The 22,875-nt window shown below is 43.2% G+C and overlaps 1 protein-coding gene across 1 annotated transcript; it reads left to right on the forward strand.

Annotated features, from left to right (window-relative positions):
* The first annotated feature begins 2,980 nt into the window (after nt 1-2,980).
* On the forward strand, nt 2,981-20,024 carry ST8SIA3 (ST8 alpha-N-acetyl-neuraminide alpha-2,8-sialyltransferase 3). Its single transcript, XM_043558956.1, has 4 exons — nt 2,981-3,569; nt 4,974-5,096; nt 7,562-8,119; nt 10,705-20,024. The coding sequence occupies exons 1-4, from the start codon at nt 3,391-3,393 to the stop codon at nt 10,985-10,987; spliced, it is 1,143 nt and encodes a 380-aa protein (XP_043414891.1). The 5' UTR covers nt 2,981-3,390; the 3' UTR covers nt 10,988-20,024.
* Nucleotides 20,025-22,875: the final 2,851 nt, after the last annotated feature.

Raw genomic sequence — 22,875 nt, forward strand, 5'->3', positions numbered from 1 at the left:
GAGCCACCCGAGTGCCCACTCACACGATACTGCCATTATGCTGGCTGATCTCTCTCCCACAAGACCATAAGCATTAGGAGGTCAAGGACGATTTTATAACCCTTTATCTGTCCGGCCAGGTGTCTGATAACCAACACATTTTATTTAATGAATTGATGAAAGAAAACAGAAATAAAGAAATGAATGAAGCTCTTTCTTACAAAAGACATCATCCTTCCCAGGTTTCCCAACCAAAGTGCCTGGAAGCTACTCTTGGTAGGTATGCGTTGGTGAGGACCTAGACAGGGCCCCAGAGACATGTTTGCAAAAGGTGCGCACTCACGGAGGTAGGAGAGGGAAATACTTGTGTCCAAAATAACAGCTCCCCTAGGAAACAGAAGTCAGAGAGGTCTTTCATTTCTGTATTTCTTGTTTTCACCCTCCTGTTCTCCCAGATAGATCTCATTTCTAGTGAAATTTGTTGGGTGATAGTCTACAAAAATGTCTTCATTATTTTTTTAATTTATTAAGTAGCTATCATCCCAGGCTTGAAAAAAATCCCATATCTAGTACTGTAGTCACTCTGTGAAGCACCATCCCCAGAAATTTTCCCGCTGGTAATTGTCATTTCCACCTCTAGGCCTGGCACAGGATTCCCGCCTGCTGGTTTCTTTTCTGGCCAAGTTGGTTCCTTTACATCGTATGACTTTCAGTGACCCATATGCAATCTAGGGATCATCCTCCTAGGACTTCCTTCAGAAAGTTCACAAAGGTATGCTAAACATAAGCAACATATCAATTTTTAAATCCAGGTGGAATGAGTCTGTATCATATGTCCCAGGAAAGCCTCTTGTGTTCTTTTATAAAGAAAACCAAAGAGCTTCTTGATCCTTGCCATTTTCTGTAGGAAAATGCCTCACCAAGTACATCCCTTCCCATGCACTCTGTAGTGGGTCATTTATGGGGCCAGAGAAAGACACTGAAAACTTGTGCAAGCTGTTCAGCTCATATTTATTGACAGCTTAATAAAGACCCAGAGCTCTGCCAAGGCCTTTACATGTCTTGTGTAATCTTCCCCCAATTCCTGGTTCTGCAGGTGAGGAGCCTGGGACACAGAGAGGCTGATAACTTACCCAAGGTCACATAGCTGTGGGTGCCAGAGTAAGCTTTTGAAGTCAGGTCTGCTGGCTTCAGAGCCTGAAAGTGTAACCATTACTCTGAGCTCTGTAGCATGTTCCCCTGACTCCGTGTTCAAGAAGAGTTTTTCCAACATGTATAATTCTTAGATAGCTCTCTAAGACACAATCTTACTCCTTTTGGCATTTTACGCTAGATTCATATGGTCTTCTCTTTAAAAGAAACCACAGTAATTATTCAAAAAATATCACTCCAGTATTCATCATATAGATGTGCAGGCCTTTCTAACATTTTTTAAATAATGTAAGCCCCATGAGAAAAAGAAGATTATTTGTGTCTTCTTGGCCCACATTTTTAGATTTTGGTATAAAATGTCTTCAGTGGGTACAAACTGAACAACGCCCCTTGTCATTCACTGGAAACAGACACTTGCATTCTGCGTGCCTCTGTCCACAACCAGACAAAGATGTCTTTCCAAGGGACCTCACTCAGTTCTCAAACATTTATTAAGCATACCCTCTACATGGGACAATTGCCAGACAGTATGTGCAAACAGCGGGGAAGAAGACATGGCTCCTGGCTCTGCAGGAGTTAACAGTCCAGGGGTTCACCCCTTTAAGGAATGTGAAGTCCACAGACAGACGTATCATCAGGCCCACCGAAGTCCATAAGGCAAGAAGTTCAGGAGAGAAAGAAATCATAAAAACTTCGGAAAGTGTCAATTTGCTTTATTGGAAAAGGTTCTCGGAGGACAATTTCTCACCTCCAGCTTCTTTCATTAGTGCTCATTGGCCAGTCCAATAAGCTGGGAGGACCAGTCCAAGGGTGAGACTAGGGTGGAAGAAGCCACAAGTTGATTGCAAAGAACAGAGCTAAAGAAATAGGTGGGTTGCCTCTGAGTGTCCAGCAGCCTCACTGAAAATGGATTAATTTTTATTTCCAATGAATGTTATAACGGGCAACATATGAATATTCTAAAATAAATGGAAGGTCACGCAATATAAAACGTTAGGCAGTGAGCTTTCCTTCCACCCTCAGAGGCAGCCACTCTTACCTGGTTCTTGGACTCCTTCAAAGGTGAGTTCTATGTATTTATAAAGTAGTTTGTAAATGCTTCTGGACCAAGCAGGACTAAGTTAGATGGCCCATCCCCAAGACCTGGCCCCAGGGATGGATCAGGAAAGTGGGCAATGAAGAGTTAAATCAGGGGGAATTGCTCCTGGTCAACTCAGGAACACAGCCTAGCTGACCACCTGCCTTGTGCTGAGACACGGACAGGGAGGGAGAAACCAGCCCCCCCCCCCAACCCACAGCTCACCTCACCGCTGTGCTGGGCACTGCCCACCTTTCAGAGAGAAGCAATGTATGCGGTGGGCAAAGGAAGCGGATAGGGGAGAGGTTCTGGAAATTTCTAGGGAGGTTTTAAGCGCTCACAAGCCAAACTGGGCCAGCTGCTCTCAGGGCTTCTTTGCGGGGGCGCTGGGGTGCTAGGACGCATGCTACCCCGTGGGGCTCAGGGTGGTGCCTCAGTGGTGAGGAGAGAAGCTTTTAAATGTCTATCTTCCTAAAACTACTCTCCCTGCATCTAGGAGAAGCACGCAGTTGGTGTGTAACCTCCAAGGCAGCAAATCCAGTTGGTTATCACCCTATCCTGCATCATATTTATAAAGTAATGAACGGTCCGTTTAACCAAGTTTGGGCTTCTGTGTCGCCCCAGCCACCTCCCCGCGCGAACCCTCAGCCGGGAAGCCCACTGACGTGGGCGGCAGCCTTCCAGCCTCAATTCCCCTCCCTCTGCCACCCCTCTTTCCCCCTCCCCTCTCCGGCCCCTCCCCCCGCTTATTTGGGAGATTAGAGTTCATTAATTAAATCCTGTGCTTAGATCGAACTGTAACGTTATTCCAATCACATTTATCTTACAGGCGGCGGAGGAGATGGCAGCCTAGCTGGAAACGCGCGGGGGAGCCTCAGCCGGCGGCCGGGGACGCACAGCGCGGCGCGTTCCATCGCCACGCCGCCGCGCAGGCCCTCCATCTTCCTGCCCAGCCTCCTGGCCCCGCTCGGCCCTGCCTTGGGGGTCGGCTTCTCTCTGGGGCTCCTGCCCTTCCCCACCTCCCGGGCCTCCGCGGCTCCCCTGCCCGGTCCCCCTCCCCCGCCACACACGCTGACACGCGCGGGCGAACACACACACACTCACACACTGACACGCCAGCGAGCTGCTGGCCGCTCAATGGACCGATTTCCCTGCTTCCCTTGATCCCAGCCCAGCCCGGGATGAGAAATTGCAAAATGGCCCGGGTCGCCAGTGTGCTGGGACTGGTCATGCTCAGCGTCGCCCTGCTGATTTTATCGCTCATCAGCTACGTGTCCCTGAAAAAGGAGAACATCTTCACCACTCCCAAGTACGCCAACCCGGGGGCGCCCCGAATGTACATGTTCCACGCGGGATTCCGGTGAGTGCGGGCCTCTCCCTATTTGAGCGCCCTCGGGTATCTGGTTTATTGGGGGGGGGGGGGATGACAGGGGGGTGTTTTGGCTTCTCCGAGACACTTTGGGCAAGATGACTGCGTGGTCCTTCCACTCCTCTTTCTGATTCTCCCTTCCCCCTTCCTTTATTTATTTGAACCCGAAGCCCCTAAAAGCCGTTGTCCTAATCAATGTGATTGCATTTCTCGTATTCTTCCTCTGCATCCCTTCCCCCATTTCAAAAATGGGGGGAGGGTTTAAGGAGAATGATGATGGAGGGAGAGGCAATGAGTGTGTGTGGGAGGGGGCGGTGAACCGGGAGATGGATGTGCGTGAGGTGAGCGCCTTCCCGGTGCGGCGTCCGCAGACTCCGCGGCCGGGCTCCGGGCGGTCCAGGGCGATTTAATGGCGCAGGCGCCGGACTTCCCGAGCGCTGTGCTCACTCCTCTCCGTCACGCCCCACCCCATCAAATGATGCGCGGGTCTGTTCTGAAGCCCCTGGGGTATTTTACCTCGATCCTTTCCCTACTGCTGCCACCACCGCCCCCCGCCCCCTTTCCGGGATTTCTGCAATTCCTCCGCCCTCTGCGGGAAGCGAGCCTCCTAAGGGCCGCCTACCCTCGCCCCTGGTCCAAGTCGCCGCCGGGCGAGAGGGCTGGACAGGGAAGGGGCCAGGCGCAGCTTGGCGCAGCTCCTCGGGAACCCCTGCCTCTACCTGTGACCCTCAGGGGCTCTTCCAGGAGGACCTCCCGAGGGGCAGGTGGCAAATACAAACTGCAGGCTGTGGTCCAAGCCGGCCAGAGGTGCGGAACGTAGAGAAGCCCCACCTGGCAGAAGAGTGGAGCTGCCCTGCGGCCTCCGGGGTCCCCAGTTAGGGGACAGGGAGTGAAATCAGACTCGGCTCGGGAAGTAAGAGGTTAAGGCAGGAGCCACCCCCAGTCTTCCCCTGGGACTCCGGTTTCCTCTGCCCTTTCTCCAAAAATCAATTCACCCGGACAGCCGGGGCGTCGCGGGTCGGAATAGCGGAGGCGCGGCCGCTGTCCGCGGTGCTGACTCCTTGGTCCTCACGGCGCATCTGGCTCCAGCAGTGCGCCGGGCTCCCGCCCTGCTCTCCGCGAGACGGCCATTTTATGGTCTCTCCCGCACCCGGAGGGATGGACAATGGAGGCGGATTTCCCTACTTTTCCTTCTTCCCCCCGGGTGTGTGTGGGAGCAGGGAGTGGGCCAAATGAGAGGGGCTCTGGGGCGGGATGGAGCCAGTGCGTGTGCCAGGTGCACCCCTCACCCCACACGCGCGCGCGCCGCCCCCAGCCGCCTGGACTTTAATGGCTACGTTGGCTTCCCCCAGCTGAGGCCAGCACGTTTGTCTGTGTACTCATGCTCCTCTCCAGGTCACAATTTGCGCTGAAGTTTCTAGATCCGTCATTTGTGCCCATTACGAATTCTCTGACCCACGAACTCCAAGAGAAACCTTCTAAGTGGACATTTAATCGGACAGCGTTTTTACATCAAAGGTAGGATAGGGGGAAAAGATCCGAAAGGTGTTTTTGAATTCTGGAGTTCAAACAAAACAAAACAAAACAAAATACTCCAAAACAACAAAAATCTATCCCCCACCGGAGGTGTTATTTGCATTGTCTTCTAGGCCTGACTGCACAAAGGCTGATTGGTAACTCTTTTTTATGTATGTAGTGCCCTTTCATAAAAAAAAAAAAAACATCAAGAAGACCAATTTGAATGGGAGGGAAAAAGATATTTCCAATATGCTCCCTAACTTGGGCTTAATTGAGCACAATGATTTATAGTTAACATGCATGGGTAACACTGCCAAAGCCATCTACCAAAAAAAAAAAAAAAACAAAAAACAAAAAAACAAAACAAAACAAAAACAATTGCATAAAGACCATCTAATAATGCATTTTCATTCTCCCACTGAGAAAAATGTTTAAAAATGAAATAAAATAGAATTGTCTTACACTGAAACACACAGAAAATACTATAATCTGCCCTTATCAATTATTAGTCAAAATCTTGGCCCAAATATATGCAGGTATTTAAGTATGGTTTTGTTCTGGTTTTGCCTATTTGTTTTCATTAAACCTTTACAGCCCTTAATACATTGTAAAAGCTACCCAACATCATTTTTACAGGTTGTTGTCTTGTAACAGCCTGGTTTATACATGAGGGAGTGTGTGTGTGTGTGTGTGTGTGTGTGTGTGTGTGTGGTGTGTGAGGTGGGGAAGAAGGATGAGATTTATTCAAATTTATTATCCTGAGTGATTCTGGTCTACTCTTAGCAACCCCTGATAAGTCATTACTCCTTCCTTTTTGGTGGGATTATTATGCTACTAAATGGAATGTGAGCCATCTAGTGTATTCATTAGGGGTGTGAATATTTATTTTACAAATGATCATTTTACCACTCATTTAGGGAGCTGTGTTTTGTCATAGCATTTCTAGTTACTGCACCCTTTTTTATTTTGAGTGACAGAATTAAAACCAATTCAGTAGATATCTATGGTGTCATGAAAAGCTGATATAGTCATGTGATTATGAATAAAAGTTTTAAACACTGTTCAATTAGAAATTAGTTCAATGGCAATAATTGATAAATTCTAAACCATAGAGGTACCTTAAAAAAACTATTGGGTTTTTAGTCCAATATTAATTTTATAGACAAACCAGAAAACTTTCATGGTAGAACACATTATACCTTTCCCAAGACATATTTCTAACATAGTAAAAATTATCTTCCCACACTGGGCCATGTGACCCAAATGACGAGTGAGAACAATATTTCCTTCTCAAAACTTCCCTCCTTTCAATCCACTTATTAGGTAAACTTTAATTAATTTTCCCAGTATCATTTTAAATTTACTTTACCTTTATAACAGGTAAAGACTAGCTTGTAAAGAACAGTATGGGTAACTCTGGAAATTTTAGATTAAAGCGTTCAGTTTATGTTGCTTTATATTTTGACAAATGAAGTGTTTTTTTAAATAAAATTCCAGTAAAAGTGATGATATGCAAAGCATTTAGTTTCAATCCTATTTTTTTAGGCAAAAGACATAGGAAATTTACAATGTGATTTCTTAGAATTAGAGAATCTAGTAGCAAAGTAACATGTTACTGGTGTCTCATAAATATTTCAAATAGCTGAAACTCTAAGAGGAAATACTTCATTTTACTTAAAGCTCAACATGAGAGCAACCTGAAATTAATGCTAAGTATCACCCTTGCCTTGTTTATCCTGTGAATTCTTAGAATGTACACACATTTTCAGGATTCACGATAGCCTGTTTTTCTAAGGATTAAGTTCCTCCAACTAAATTGTGTTTCTATATAATCAAGTATAAAAATATTCCTGTTTCATTATTCAAAGGACCTTAATGAGATTATCATCTCATTTCTATTAAATACGCAACTACATTCACTATTGTTACCATTTCCATATTTCAGTAATAGATAGTATTATACTGACTCGTATCTATTTGGCTCTTATTTGGATACCAGTGATATTTGATATTCCTTGAACGCTGCAGTCCAATAGCAAACAAACAGTACCTGGTTACAAACTCTAAGTCACCAATGTTTGTGAATTAATGTGAGCTCTTTGGAGCCTGTGTAAATTGTCTCCCTGTATTTTCTGACATAGTTTGACCTCCTCTGATCATGCCTCCTCCTTGATCAAATACACTTCTCACATAGAGCAGAAAACCAAAGAATGCCAGCTAAAACTGTAAGTGACAACATTTATAAACCTTGAAGGATTACATCCAGAACTTGATTGGGAAATTAACACCTCTGTAGATTCTGAAGCAGTCTTTCCCGCAATGACCGCAATTATTATGAATGTATAATCTTTCGTAGATACAATGGGCCTACGATTCTTGTCTGAATGAAATGGCAGCATAAGACATAAGGTGGAAAATCAATTCTTTTGAATGGGATGCATTTAATGAATTTCTTTTCATTTTAGGCAAGAAATTCTTCAGCATGTCGATGTAATAAAAAATTTTTCTTTGACCAAGAATAGTGTTCGGATCGGACAACTGATGCACTATGATTATTCCAGCCATAAATATGTTTTCTCTATTAGCAATAACTTCCGATCACTGCTTCCAGATGTGTCACCCATTGTGAATAAGCATTTTAATATTTGTGCTGTGGTTGGAAATAGTGGGATCCTGACAGGGAGCCGGTGTGGACAAGAAATAGATAAGTCAGATTTTGTTTTCCGTTGCAATTTTGCCCCTACGGAGGCTTTCCAAAGAGATGTTGGAAGGAAAACCAACCTTACCACCTTCAACCCCAGCATTCTGGAAAAATATTACAACAATCTTTTGACCATTCAGGACCGTAACAACTTTTTCCTGAGTTTAAAAAAGCTCGATGGGGCCATTCTTTGGATCCCTGCATTTTTCTTCCACACTTCAGCAACTGTTACCAGGACATTAGTTGACTTTTTTGTTGAACACAGAGGTCAGTTAAAGGTCCAATTGGCTTGGCCTGGAAATATAATGCAACATGTCAACAGGTGTGTATATTTTATTGCCTTTAAGTCTTACCCCACCAGATGGCAAATCAATATTGTAATCTCTTGGGGGTGGGAGGTATCTGATTAGTTACTTGTTGTGGTTAGCTTAGAACTTTGAGGCAAACTCTTATGTTTTTGTAATGAAAGAATGAATCATTCTCAGTAAGAACTTCAATCTCCTACTCTCCTACTTCCAGCTGGTAGCAAAGTGCTATATGGGGGAGGGGGGACTGGTGTTTCGTCAGTCTGCCCTCTCTAATCCCTGTCCCCTCCCTTGGTGGTAAGCCTAACAGGCAGTCATGGAAATCATCAAAAATCAAAAATTGTCTTTAATGGAGAGCTATGTCCCAATCATGCCAATGGCTGAATCAGACAAACCAAGCAAATCATCAAAAATCAAGAATTGTCTTTAATGGAGAGCTATGTCCCAATCATGCCAATGGCTGAATTAGACAAACCAAGTCAAGATGCAATTGACTTAAAATGTTCCTTTTGATTTTATATGTGGGTGTTTTGTCAATGTCCAAGATTAGAAAACCACTTAAAGAAAGCATAAATTGCATAATTGGCCTTTAAAATTTGGGATTTCAGTGCCAAAACATGTGAAAGATATTTTATGAGCTTGCTGTTATCCCTCATAATTTGATAGAGAGATTGATCAGAAATGCAATATTTTTGTCTAGTCTGTTGAGTCTTAATGCTGGCTGTACATTAGAATCACCTGGAGAACTTTTAAAACTACTGTTGCCTGGGCTCTACTTCAAGGGATTCTAATGTAATTTATCTGGCAGGGGGAGGGGAAGGGCCCGGTACCTGTTTTTCTTTATAACTCCTAGATGATTCTAATATGCAGTCAAAATTGGGAGCCACTAGTCCAGGGCATTTTATAAAGCAAAATTAGTTGTAGGATTTTTTTTAAATCATCTGAGGAAACTGCCTTAACTCTAATTTCCCCTGAGCAAGTAGCCTCCATGTCCTAACATACTGTCCGGATAGTCCTACAAGTTAAAGCGGGTTCTGGGAGGACAGGTAACCAGAGAATTCTAAAGACGTTTATCCCATAGTATATTATTCCCATCCTGTAGTCCTCTGAAGTCTACCAAACTTAATGTCTGTTTAGGTTACCTCTGATAGAAGGAGGAATCATCATCTAATAAAGTAGTATGTATCTAACAGGTAGGGTGACACCATAATATATAGACCAAACTGGAGCTCTGTCTTTAAGAGAAAGAGGGTACTATTAATAACAACAGGATAACAAACAAAAATTGAGACTATCCCAGCTTCCCAAGATGTATGGTCATCTTTTCGAGAGGTTAGGTAGCCCAACTCTTGTTTAAAGATGAGTCTACTGAGGTACAAAGAAAAGGAATTATTTACCACCCAATGTCACTGCCCCAAATGGGCAAAATCAGAATCAGAAGCCATGCTTCCCACCAACCTGTCCTCCTGTGGCCTTTTGACCTCATCATTTTGCTCCTGCCTTGCTTTACTTAAGTTCAGCCATACCAAAGGAATTGTCAGAAGTCATTCTAACTCCTTAGTAAGAAAACCAAGACTAAACTGTTACATTTCAGTTGGAATGGGGAAAGGTCTGTGAAGCTTGCAAGTAGTAAAGAAGGAACTATACGTGCTTAGAAGCTTCAGGAAATTGGCCTGTGTGGCCTACCCTGCCCCTAGCTTTTCCGAAAGGCCACGGAGTTAGCCATAATGCTTCACAGCCACTCAGGCTTGAACCAAATACATTGGTTCAATGAAAACTCAAGGGAAATACAGTCCGAGGAAACCTGATTCATAAACAGTTTAACTTTGCCTACACAGCAAATGATACACACACACACACACACACACACACACACACACACACTCACTCCCTAGCAGTCTTGAATATTTGGTAGTATAGGTAGGAAGGCTTCAAACTACTGTTTCAATATGGAAGGAAAAACAGCCATAATTTAGCTTTTTTTTTTTTTAATTCAGAAAGTGTTTAAATGCTTTTCTTGGGTTCTGGCATGCTAAAGAAGGGAACCCCTAGGAACCCTTAGGTAGAAAACAAAGGAACAGGGAATATGATTTTTTTTTACAAGAAGCTACAGAAAAATAAGGCCCACAATCTCTCCAGACCAAAGAAGAAGCATTTAACCAACCTCTAGATTTGGATAAGAAGGTGACACAGGGGCATAGTCATTCCCATTGCTTCTGGCCTTCTGCGGTGTCACCACTGAGTCAGGGCCACCACTCCTTAACACAGCCAAGAGGAGGGGCTGGTGTCACGCGATGTATAACCTGTGCGGTCACACAGGAGCTGTGCTCAGGAGGGCTGGCACTTGGTTTAATGCCCTGCTATCGCCCTCTGGAAACTCAGTGATTTTTGAAAGAAGGGCCCGCATTTTTGTCCCATACTGGGTCTCACAAATTATGTAGCCGGTCCTGCCCAGAGGTGTTCTAAAAGATAGATTCAAAGCAAATGCTACTTTAAAAAAGGCAAATCCATGTACCAATCCACCTCCTGGCCCAGTCATGTTGACCTATTTGCCTGAAACCAACACTGGCTTCTGAATCCACATGTACTTACTGTTCCACAGGTACTGGAAAAACAAACATTTGTCACCCAAACGTCTGAGCACAGGTATTCTCATGTACACCCTTGCATCAGCGATGTGTGAAGAGATCCACTTGTATGGATTTTGGCCTTTTGGATTTGACCCCAACACAAGGGAAGATCTTCCATACCATTATTATGACAAAAAAGGGACCAAATTTACCACCAAGTGGCAGGAGTCACACCAGCTGCCTGCCGAGTTTCAGCTGCTGTACCGAATGCATGGGGAAGGGCTCACCAAGCTGACTCTGTCACATTGTGCCTAAGACTCTGAACAGAAAGTGCCAAATGGCCATTTGAAAAGTGCCCCAAATCAAACGGAATAGTCTTCAGAATAGAACCCTAGAGAATTCCTTATAAAGACTGTCTGCCGCTTAAAAGGAAAGATCTCTTCTCTCCCTCTTTTTGCACCTGCTCTCTTAAGAGTCTTGGCAAGACAAACGAATTGAAGCCACATGATGTAAACTTGATTGATAAAGGGAATGTCGCATTGGGAACCACGCTGCTAACGAAATGGTCGGAAGTATTTTAGTGTTTGTATTTTGATAATAAACTGCCTCCCATTTTTTTATGAGGACGGGAGCTGTCATTGCTGCAGCTTTGAGATACAGTCCTCATTGTCACAGGCCTCTGGCCAATTTGGGCAGGATTTCAGTTTTGCCTGGGTGGGATCAGACTCTTCAAAATGGAAACAAAAAAACCATTTGCGTATCTCATCTCTCACTCTCTCTATTTCTCACTGTTGTTCTCAATCTCTTCCCTACAATCCCTCGCCCCACCACTGTGGAGTTTAATAATTTGCTAGGAATCATATTAAATTAGCTTTGCTTGTATGTGTTGCATCTGTACTTGCTTGATGTGTTCAAGGCTCTGGGTAACTTTGCTGTTTCGTGACAAGCTGACCAAATGATGATGGATCCCCTTATGACTACTTTTATAAGAAATGCCTCTTACAAAGTTCTCACTAGTCCATGCCGTCATTCGACAGCAGAGTGGTCCCTCTGTGCTGAGTGGCATCTTTCACTATCACAAAGAAAATGAATGTCATGGGTGACACTGCATCTCTTGACACGAATGCTATTGTGGCAGATCATTCTGTCGCCACATCTGTGAGGGCATGCCAGCCTGAGTTTAGTGCGTCCCACAATCCCAACCCAAGAGCTGGGTTGGGCATTCTCTCAGAATATAGAGGCAATGAGTCAGCTTAAGATCCTGGGACACAGAGAGAAAAAGGAAGAAAAATACTTAGAAGTTGTTATGGAATCCCCATATACCCTAGAGCGTTGTAACCATGGTGCCCATTCAGAGACACCTGGTCTTTGAAAGCCAGCAGAGTTGCAGCAAAGTAGAAGACTGGAGGTTGATCAGGACAGGCCCCCGTGGGAATAGTGCTGAGGTGAGGTCATCTTCAGTGTCACTGTGTCCACCAGCACCGCTCAGAACCATTTGTTCTCTTCAAGATAATTGTAGACACTGGATAGTCCCTTTTCCCACTGAAATCAGATCTGTGTATCTAAAAATTAAGGATTTCATAAGGAAAGGCCATTGGGTAATGGCAAGATTTGATACAAAATAACCCTTGGAATTTAAGCTGTGTAGATCTGCCATGAAGGGATTAGTTGGCCGTTCTGTCTTTTTTTATTATTATTATTTCAGCCTTAGAAGTAGAAATCACATCACTCCCACCCCGGGCTTTTCACTGAGCAGCACTTTGTTCTTCCAATTCGGCCCAAAGTCTGGCCAAGTTGATGTTAAATTTTAATAAGAGTTTCTTTCTTCTTTCCAAATGCCAGTCAAGCACATTTGTAATACATTTGGGTGGGGTAGCTTGTTCTTTTCCAGAAGTCTCATCCTAGACTGCTTGTAATGTTACAAATGCCGTTTAGAATAATTGCCGTAGCTCAGTGATCGGCTCACTGTCCCTCTCTGGGAAGGTACAATCAGGCCCCCCATTAAACCACATACAATAAGAAAAGACGTTGTTTCTTATGCTCATGTGCCTCCTGGTCCTAAAGGGGAGATGTCTGGTTTTAATTGTTTTCAGAAAGCTAATCAGAGCAGCTTACATATATCCAGATACTAACTGGTGAAAGAAAAACCATACAGGCTTGGAGTTGCTGCTAACTGTGGCACATCTTACAATGTTGTACAAATGGCAATCATCCAAAGAGATGGGAAGAAACAGGAATAGATGTTTCAAAATGGGAAACACTGACACAGCTCAATACTTGAAAGACATTAGAGGAGGAGGTAGTAAAAAAAAAAAAAAAACAAAAAAACAAAAAAAAAACATGTTTTAAATTCACTGGTATAACCTGGTGGGCATCAACACCACCCCATGCTTGTTCCCTGTCACTTTCAAGAGGACAGTGCCACAGCACTCATGCCGTGCTCTGCGAGGATCACTGCGAGATTGACAACTGACAGGAGTGTCTAGTTGGCTCTTCCTAAGCACTTAGTTCATCTGGTTGCGGCTGAGTGATATTAATGCCAATATTACATGGGCCAGATCCTGACTCTGGAGTTTTAATCCCAATGTGCCCATTAGATTTCACTAAATATAAATACGTAGACATGTTGAACCAGGGAGGTTAAAAGAGCAAAAGACCAGAATCCCTAAAACTGGTTAATTGTTCTATGGTGGACCTTTTAAAGTAGACCTCATCATAATGCTGTTTTAGGAGTGGGGGTTGTTTTGTCGTTTCAAGTTGAGGAAGACGTTTTACATCTCACACCACTCTCGGCTTCGTCTTAACTTCAGGGTGAAAGGACTTTACCATCCCCCAGTATCGTCTCATCTGTTGCTTTCACAAGAACTCAAAATGGGCTTCTTTCCTAGAATCAGAGGGCTCAGCAGCCAGGCCTATCCCATTTCCGGGCAGGACTTCCTGGAACTGATCCAAAAGGACCACCATCCTTCCCTTTTCTGAAGAAAATCTTAAGCCCTGCCATAGGGTTAACCACAATTCTCATAGCTTATAAATTCTTTCTGTACAGCCTATATGCCTCCTATTGGAAAACTTGGATACAAAATTTGGGTAAAGCGTCTATCCCAGTTTTCAGCAGGTAGTAAACACTCACTAAATGGCAGCTTTTACTGTTACTTCTATTGTTAGTTGTGCCCTTGACTTACAGTTGCAGCACAGAGAAACGCAGCCTCTAGCTGATCATACACGATCTCTTTTTGTTTTTGAGGACTGTTTCAAAGGTCAGACCTATGTAACCACTGTCGCGACCAAAAGACTTGGTGGGTCCCCTGAGTCCTGATTAGAAAGGCAGTGGTGTAAGTAACCAGAACTCCCTGGCCTGTGTGGTCAAGAGCAGTGAAATGGGCAGACAGGACTATTGAGTTCCCCCTCCTGATTCAACTCAGATACAAATCCCTGGCTTTTGCACTGCCCTTGCTTTGCTGGTTCTAGGTTAAGTGCATCCTTTTATCAGAACCTTTCATCTTTTAGGATACTCACAGCAGAATCCACCCTCAGCCACTGGAATGAATTTCACCATAAAGCCCTCAAGGCTGTCTACACATGATACCAACACAAATGACCAATTCAGCCGCAGAGGGGAAAAAATACCCCACAAACATTTAGTGACCTGCTTAATGCCAGTCCCTCAGTTTTGCATTGGCTGTTCTGAGAGTCACGTGCAGGGATTGTAAACCAGGGGATTCAGGACTAAAATGTGGTACCAAGAATTCCTCCCACACCCAGAAATCTTTCCCATATTTGATGATTAAAACGTTTATGGCTCCTCTGCCTTTGCTTCTGGGTCTCAAGTGTCCTTGACCATTATAAAAGTGCTGTGTGTTTAGTAGTGTTGTGTGCCTAGCAGTGCTGTGACTCCTGTACCATGGTGTCAGGTGACCTTGGTGTCAGGCATGTGACCATAAGGCTGCCAGCCAGGATATGCAAGGTGAGAGGTCCCTCCAGCCTCCTTGTGTCTGGATCTCCAATTATCCACGAATATGAGCGCCATGACTAACCTAACTTGGTGGGACGTTAAGGAATGGAAGAGCATTTCTTCTGACTTTGGGCTAAGCAGTAATTTTTGGACACTCTCAAACAGCAAAGAAGGGTGGCCTGAGGCCAGAGGAAGCAGGGACAGAACTGTAGAAACATGGGATATTTGAAATGGAAGAACCTTTCAGTTTCTCTAGTCCTAATCCTTGATGTTACAAATGAGAAATGGAGAAGCAGAGAGGCTAAGTGATTTCCCAAGATTGCAAGGATAATGAGTAGAAAAAGTATGACTCCTCATCTCCTCCTTATCAGCATCTAATGAAGATGGGCACAAAAAGAAAGTGATTTTGGTCTGGAGTCCTCATGGCACAGAAAACAAGTAGTCTGTAAAGGAAGAAAATTTATCCCTCTCCCACAAAAAGTATTTATTTGTCAATACAAAACAATAAGGGAGACGGTTGCCTAGGCATACAACAGTCCACGGGTAATATCCTACATTCTCCTTCCCCTAAAATAAGAGAAAACCAACTTGGTAAGTCATGATTCTGGTAAATCACAATTTAGTTACTGATAGTTCACAGTTGATAGCTGGAATTTTATCCAAGACTCTATTCACTTATAAAACCTTGTTTTAGAAATATGTATGCACAATTTAAAAGCTGGATACTGAGAATAGTTATGTACTTCTTTTTTAAAATCTTTATCAATTTATTTAACCTAAAAAAAATGGTTCACTCATTGTATTTCTCCATGTATATAGTTTTCAGCTGGGGCCTGTTGAGATAAGGAATACCTTTTGTCAATTCATTCCACATCGTAAGTAATTTCAAGAGCAGGCTTTACATTATTGCATTTAGTTCAATATGCTAAGAAGATGTGTAAATAATAGTGAATAATTTGGGCCGCGTCTTCATGTGCAAAATGACAGACCAGTTTTCTATATAAATCTGCATCTCTAAATTGTTTTCCTCTAATGGTTTAAATGTACCAAGCAAAAGTATCTGTGTAGCCTCTACTTCCCCCTGAATACACAGAACTGTCCTTTTGCTTACAAAGAGAGTTGGGGCTGTGTATGTGGCTGAAAAACCCAGATGGAACGTGACAAGTGCCAGAGACTTAGGTGGCCCTGAGCCACCTGACTGATGTGACTGGGCTCTGTGGCCCAATTAATCAAGGCCACAGTTGAATTGATGACAAGGACCAAAATGACTAAATATTGCTTTGCCACATAAATATAACATTTGAAATGGGAAAACTTTTAGAACGTCATTATTGTATTAGAGAGTATTTCTGAAAATCTGTTTTTATTGTGATTATTATTATTGAAGATACGTGTTTTAATAGATGTTTTATCCTCAATGAAGCCCATTCTCATGCTGTTAATTACAGCGGAATCATAGGGAAGAGCCTGTCGCAGAAAAGCTGACTCCAATCTAAGATGACAATGGGGTGATGGGGTTAGGACCTGGATTATGCTGCTGATCCACCAGCAAACAAAGCTGGATGATGTGAGGAGCTCTTTAAAACACTCTTCCTCCCCACACCAGACCTTTGACTCAGAATGTGCTGGGATAAGCTAAGCTTACAAAGATTCCCAGGTGATTCTGATGTTGCCAGCATTGGGAAACAAATAACATATAGCCAAGTCACATATACCATTTTGACCAAAGTAGCTGAATGCTTATCACTCCTCATGTAATTAGTAGCCTATCTGTCCCTTAAAGTTATCATAATACCCGGCAATATAGACACAGTCTTAGTGACTCAACTACTCAAGTTGTGTTTTGGCTGAAGTGACCTGTCACTAATTTGTAAGCAAATAGTAACTGGTTAATTTAGTCAGAATGGACGCAAGCCTGAAGACAGAGCGAGTGACATAGCTTTAATATACTTTACCCCAAGGCCAGCTCTTTATATTTCACTTTTTATATTTCAAACTAAGAGGCAGATCTCAGGTCAATCATCTTTACAGATAGACAGACTGAGAAACAGAGAAGTTAAGTGGTTCATTCAGATTCTACTTGGATGTCATTCCCAGAGCCTAAAATATTCCTAAAGGGGTCTGATTTCTCAACCTACAGGTAATTCCCCAAATACAAAGATCCTCAGGCTAAAATGAAACCAATCAAAAAAGGAAATTCAAGAAGTTAAAATTTTAAGACCAACTGAGTATAAAATTCTAAGACCAGCTGAACGGGTTGGCACTGGCTGCCGTGGGCCAGCCTCTGTTGAATCAGGTGATACCATTCTAACGTGGTTTGGGCCAGGCTCATTTTGACAGCTGTGCACATGCAAAGCCTTTAATCATCAGAGATACTAAAGGGCTCCTGTGATTTTCTTTCCATGGGGCTCAGAGACGATTGTAGCTCTTCAGTGTGCTGCTCAACTTTTAACAACTGGATCTGGAGAAAGTGGGGCCCTGATTTGTAGCATTTGCCAATTTCCATGGTATAAATACTGTCAGCATAGAGTTTCAAGCTACTAACTTGATGTCAACCAGCTGAATATGTAAAAACATGTTTTCAGGAGCCAATACGAGCTGGCTCCAGCACCGCACTGCCTGAACAACTTCTGAGTCAGTGAGTCCCAAATGGGAGAGGCTAGCAGTGGCTTTGGAGAAACTCCCAAGTGCCCCCTCCCTGCAAGGAGGCGTTTCTACTTCGGTTAGATCTACTAATTTTTCGTATATTATTGTGTCCTTGAAGCTAAGGACCCTAAGGTGTTCAAAATATTTCCTAGCCATGTGACTCTTAGGAACCTCTCAACAGACCACTCAGTACTTTGAGAGATAACCAGCCACGGTTTTTCTAATTTCTAAGGATGAATTTCCAGGTAAACATTTTTTAATTTAACTGCCCATTGAAACCATGTTTGGCTGACCTTTTCTCATATCTTATAGTCCATTACCTGTTTCCCCAGATCTCTAATTTTCCCTGTCCACTTGCTCCTCATTCTTCTGACACAGCATCCAGAAATCAGCACTTGCACGGAAGCAAGGGAAGAACAGACATCCAGTAAGCTTACCGAGACCTACCACCCTTAGAGAGTCTCCTTTCTTCAAGTGTCTCTACCCCAGTAGGGGACACCTGCTAAGCCTCATGCCCAAGGCTTGAGTATGCATTCGGCTGGGCTTTCTTTGCCCTCAAAAAGTTTCTGACTGGCTGTAAACAGCACAAATAAGAACACCAGTGGGCAAACTTTGTAGAGGAAGGCATCATGTGATGCCTTGCCCTTAGCTATGCTAGTGTAAGGCGGGACCCGGAAAAAACCTACCAAACCAAACATCTGGCCACTACCATCCCCTGGGCATTGAGAACTAGTTGTACTACAAACTTCCTTCTTCTTCCTACTGGTTGTAAGGGAATTTCCTACTTACAGAGTGTTTAGAAATCAAATACTCTGGTGAGCCACAGAACAAGCTTTGCTTGCAAATTAAAGGTTTTCCTGTTCTTAGGTGAATTTGATTAAATCCTTTGGAAGTCAATGCTGGAAAAATAATGTATTTAATTCCTCAAACATAGTAAGTGGACATAGGCTTTTATTCTGTATGTAGTAAATCAAAGCTAGATTATAAAGGACAAAATCTAGTTTCCTTGCTGTCGTAAAATATCCTACAGGGTCTATAATATGTTTCTAGACTATAAATGTTTGAAACTCAACTTGAACATTGTCTATCTTATGTTTAAAAGGCCAGGGTATCCCTATGTTTTCTGTGCTCCTTAACAGCCATTGAAATGAGCTTGCTTCTCTATACTGAATAAGCTACATCTTGTTTTAAATGGATCAGGTACGTGTTCAGATGTTTTTCTGTATTCAAAACAAATTGCATGTAGCCTGGGCACAAAATACACCTTCATCCCCTGGCTCTTTTCTGGACACCAAAGAGATAAGGCCATAGCTACAAGCAGAAGGGAGTTGACAGAAGGCCCCACCTTATTATGAACAAATTCACAGTAAAACCAGCCTTGAGGAATGAGTCACTCCCAAAATATATTTAGCCAGGGAAATAGGTTAGAAAAATGGGTAGATGATGGGAGAGAGGTTTGTTCAATGTGTAGAAGTGGAATAAAGTCATGGAAATACTTACAAAAAGGAAAGGGAAGTTTCCCTCTGATATCTGGAATCTAGACCATTTTGCAAGACTTAGAATAATTGGTCTCCATGTCTAAACACTCTTTAACCATGTTTCGAAATCCAGGTCTCAGCCCTTATTATACAGAAAATCAGCCTTACAGCCAAGAGCCCTGGGAGGGGGTTATTGATGAGTTGAGATCCAATCACCAAGCATCAGCAATTAGCGCTGAAATTCTCCAAGGACACAAAACAAAAATATTGAAACATCACAATGCAGCATCGTTTGTTCTCATAGGAGAATCAACTACATGCCTAGCAGAACTTCACAGATCTAGACACTATCTAAGGTCTAGATTCCAGATCAACATCTTCAACATGGAGATGAGACAGCTGAGGGTCAGAGAGTAGGAAGTGACTTATCTGCCCAGCTAGTTAAAAGCAATCAGAGTCAGGGTCTCCCAAACCATGGATTCTACTACAGCACACCATGCTGCCTCCACTCTGTAGGGGGGAGGCTGACAATCCACTGTAAAGCATAAATCAGAAGTCAAGACGAAAGAATGTTTGCGATATCTTCTCTCACTTAACCTACTTGGTTTCACCACTTCATTTTAGCCTCATTTTAAAGAATGCTACACCAATGTAGAATGAACAACCAAGCTCTTTTCAGAGTAATGATGAAACCGAAAGGTCAAAGGTGGGAGAACAGTGAATGTAAGTTATTAACGAAATGAGCAAGAAGCATGTGTCAGGGAAAATCAATGCTTCTTCCGTTGTCATAACCACGGAGCCCTCCCCTCACACACTTGACGCATTTATTTTGGAAAATGCCATCTTACGCTGAGACACTGGCATTGAAGACTTCACTCCTTCTCACCTACATCAGAAGTACTCTCACTCTTCGGGAGAAGCCGTGGCCCTTAGGATCAGACTCACATCTCCTGTGACAGGCAGCCTCAGCTGCCCTCAGAAACAAGCTGCCAGACTGACAGGGCCATGGAGACCTGAAAGGAGCCAGCCCTGCTGGACTGAGGAACATGTAAATATCTTCTGCCTTCTTAGTGAACAAGGATGATCATCTTTCTTTTGTAGGGGTAATTGTGTGTATATTGTGACTAGTTTGTGAAGAAAATGCAATGATTTGCTTCGACAGCTCCCCAAATGTACCTGTTAAGTGTGAATGTGCCTGCCTCATTGCCTCATGTGCCAAACACAGTACTGAATGCGTTGTTTTTAAATAAACTGTTTTACTGTGCATTGGAAAACACTGCTGGTTGTCTCTGTCCCATTTGGAAGACCCCCCTATCTCCCCACACACACACGAACATTCTCCATCCAGTGAAGAAATTAAGCGCATCCTCCTTTTTTTCATTCCCTGGGTTTTGAGGAATTCTCCAAGGAATTCTCCTTGGAGATTTTCAGAAAGGTTGGGCTTAGCTGTCTTCAGCCATGAACGAGTAGCAAATAGTAAAAGCACCCCCCCACACACACACACACCATCTTTCCATTGGCCCTTTATGCAAATGATGCAAGAGGACTTCATATGATTAATAATAATACATTAAGCTTGCGTATACACTCACACACATCATTTTATTTCAGCAAGGATCAGGTGACAGAGGGACACTGAGGGACTTGGCCCATGTTGCACAGTCGATGGCGAAGTGAAAATGAGATCTCAGCCAGACTCTTGGCCCAGGGCTCTTTCTCTTGCCTCTTCACCCCATTTCAGCACTTTCTCATAGAGCCTTCCCAAATGCCCCCATCAGCCTCCATTCCTTTACACAGTGTTATCTGCCTTCATAGCATTTTCTCTCCCTGTTTGAAGCGATAGTATTTAAGAACTCATTGTCTGTGTCTGCCACCATGTTATAAGCTCTACCTTCAACAAAGTAGGCAACTTTGCCTGTCTTAATTATACTATGTTCCCAGTGCCTACAATAGTTCTGGGAACTTAGCAGGCTATCAACTGATATTTGTTGGATGGATGGATGGATGGATGGTTGCATCATACAGTTCTATGTATCACTTCTCTTTTTTATCTCCCTTCCCATCTTTATGCCTACACCACAGACACCAAAAGTCCTCACTCTGCTCTGACTGTGCTACCTCAGCACCATGAATAATAGTATTTGTTGACTGAATGAATGGACAGCCCTAGGAATTGTTTTACTCGATATCCATGCTCCAACATCAAGAATGTCTCAGCATATTAATGCACCAAAGCACATCCTGTTCTTGTACTTGGCTAATTATAATTTCAAACAAAACAAGAACTTCTGTAGGGTGAAATATAGCATTATCGGAAAGACCCTGCCTTCAGTAAACAGGGTCGCGTCCAAAAGGGCCTGCTGCAATGCTCCTTAATTCAAGTTGAAAGCCCTCATTGGTCACTATGTACAACACTGGGCAGGATAGGAACAGGATACAAAATGAGCAAAAAAATCACAATGCCTATTCTGAAGGAACGTACGTGTCTTATTGGCAAAACAGTTCAACACATTACCAGGGAATATCTTTTATCCTGGGCAGCACCAGGGAATGTTAGGGTGCAGGTAAGGGACAGAGAAAAAAAAGAATGGCCACCCCCACCCTACCCCCTATCCCCACTGACACAGGGAATGATAAGTTCTCCTAAAATAAAACACTTCACAAACTTTGGCAAAACATGGAATTGACACCAAGTTTATTGCAGGCTCTCTTTCCCTGGAGCCGCATAGTACAAATTAAATTTTAAAAGCAGAATTTTTTCCCTAAGAAAATGCATTGGCACAGACTGATCAAGACAAAGAGGATTAAGGAAACCAACTCATAAAAGGACCAATCTGACCCAAGACCCCCAAGCCAGTAAGGGAAGTAGGCTTTCTGTTGTCAGTCTAAGCAAGAGCACGGGCTCCTTACTCAGAAGGCCTTACTTAGGGTCTAAAGGCCTGGGGTGGCTGATACCCACCTCGACAACTGAGGTACCCTCCATTCTGAGTGTGCTATTCTTGGTGAGTAAGTTAGCTCGATAAATAGCCTGGTCTGGACGCAGTGTCATGCTGCTCAGAATGTCATAGGTAACCAGGAACTTAAGGATTCAGTGAATTGAAAGCTCTCATGTCCAGATGAAGAAACCAAGGCTCAGGAAAGAAAATGATTTGTCCAAACGTAATCTCCTAGCAAGCAACAATTTAAGTAAGTTATCAGTTTTTCTGGGAAGCAAAAGAAAAAGAAAGGTTTTTTGTTTGTTTGTTTGTTTTAAATGATAATTTTTTTTTAACGTTTATTTATTTTTGAGACAGAGAGAGACAGAGCATGAACGGGGGAGGGGCAGAGAGAGAGGGAGACACAGAATGGGAAGCAGGCTCCAGGCTCCAAGCTGTCAGCCCAGAGCCCGACGCGGGGCTCGAGCTCACGGACCGTGAGATCGTGACCTGAGCTGAAGTCCTGAGCTGAAGTCGGACGCTTAACCGACTGCCCCACCCAGGCGCCCCAGGTTTATTTGTTGTTGTTTTGTTTTTTATATCAATCAGCGTTCTTAACTCTAAATGAAATATTTGAAAGCACAGTCTCCTCATCTTAACTCTTTTTTCTTATTATAAAAATATTCTTGAGGCATATGGCTGGCTCAGTGGGTAGAGTGTATGACTCTTGACCTCAGGGTTGTGAGTTCGAGCCCCACATTGGGTATAGAGATTACTTAAAAAAAAATCTTTAAAAAATATTCTTCGAAAAAATATTAGAAAATAAAGATAAGTAAAAGAATATTTTTTAAAAAACACCTAAAACTTTCACCTGTTCTTCTGAGTGTATACTTGTCCTATACCATGCATACTGTGTGTTTCCTGCTTTTTCTTCACTTAAAAATACACGAAGACATTTCCATGTCATTAAATATTCTTTGATGAGCTCACAGTATGGAAGCACTTACTCAATTCTCTATTGTTTCAAATTTAAGTTTAGGTTCTTTGCAATTATTCGTTGCTGTAAACTGTGCTTTGAAGAACATCTTTGTAATTAAATGGTTAAACATCCATGATTATTTCCCTGAATAATCTCCTGAAGGAGATTTTCAAGAGGCATGAAAAAATTCAGTAAGAGGAGTCTTTTTCAAAAGCAGTTAGAAACGTTGACTA

The sequence above is a fragment of the Prionailurus bengalensis genome, chromosome D3 (assembly GCF_016509475.1).
Source record: "Prionailurus bengalensis isolate Pbe53 chromosome D3, Fcat_Pben_1.1_paternal_pri, whole genome shotgun sequence".
In the NCBI taxonomy this organism is placed as follows: domain Eukaryota; kingdom Metazoa; phylum Chordata; class Mammalia; order Carnivora; family Felidae; genus Prionailurus; species Prionailurus bengalensis.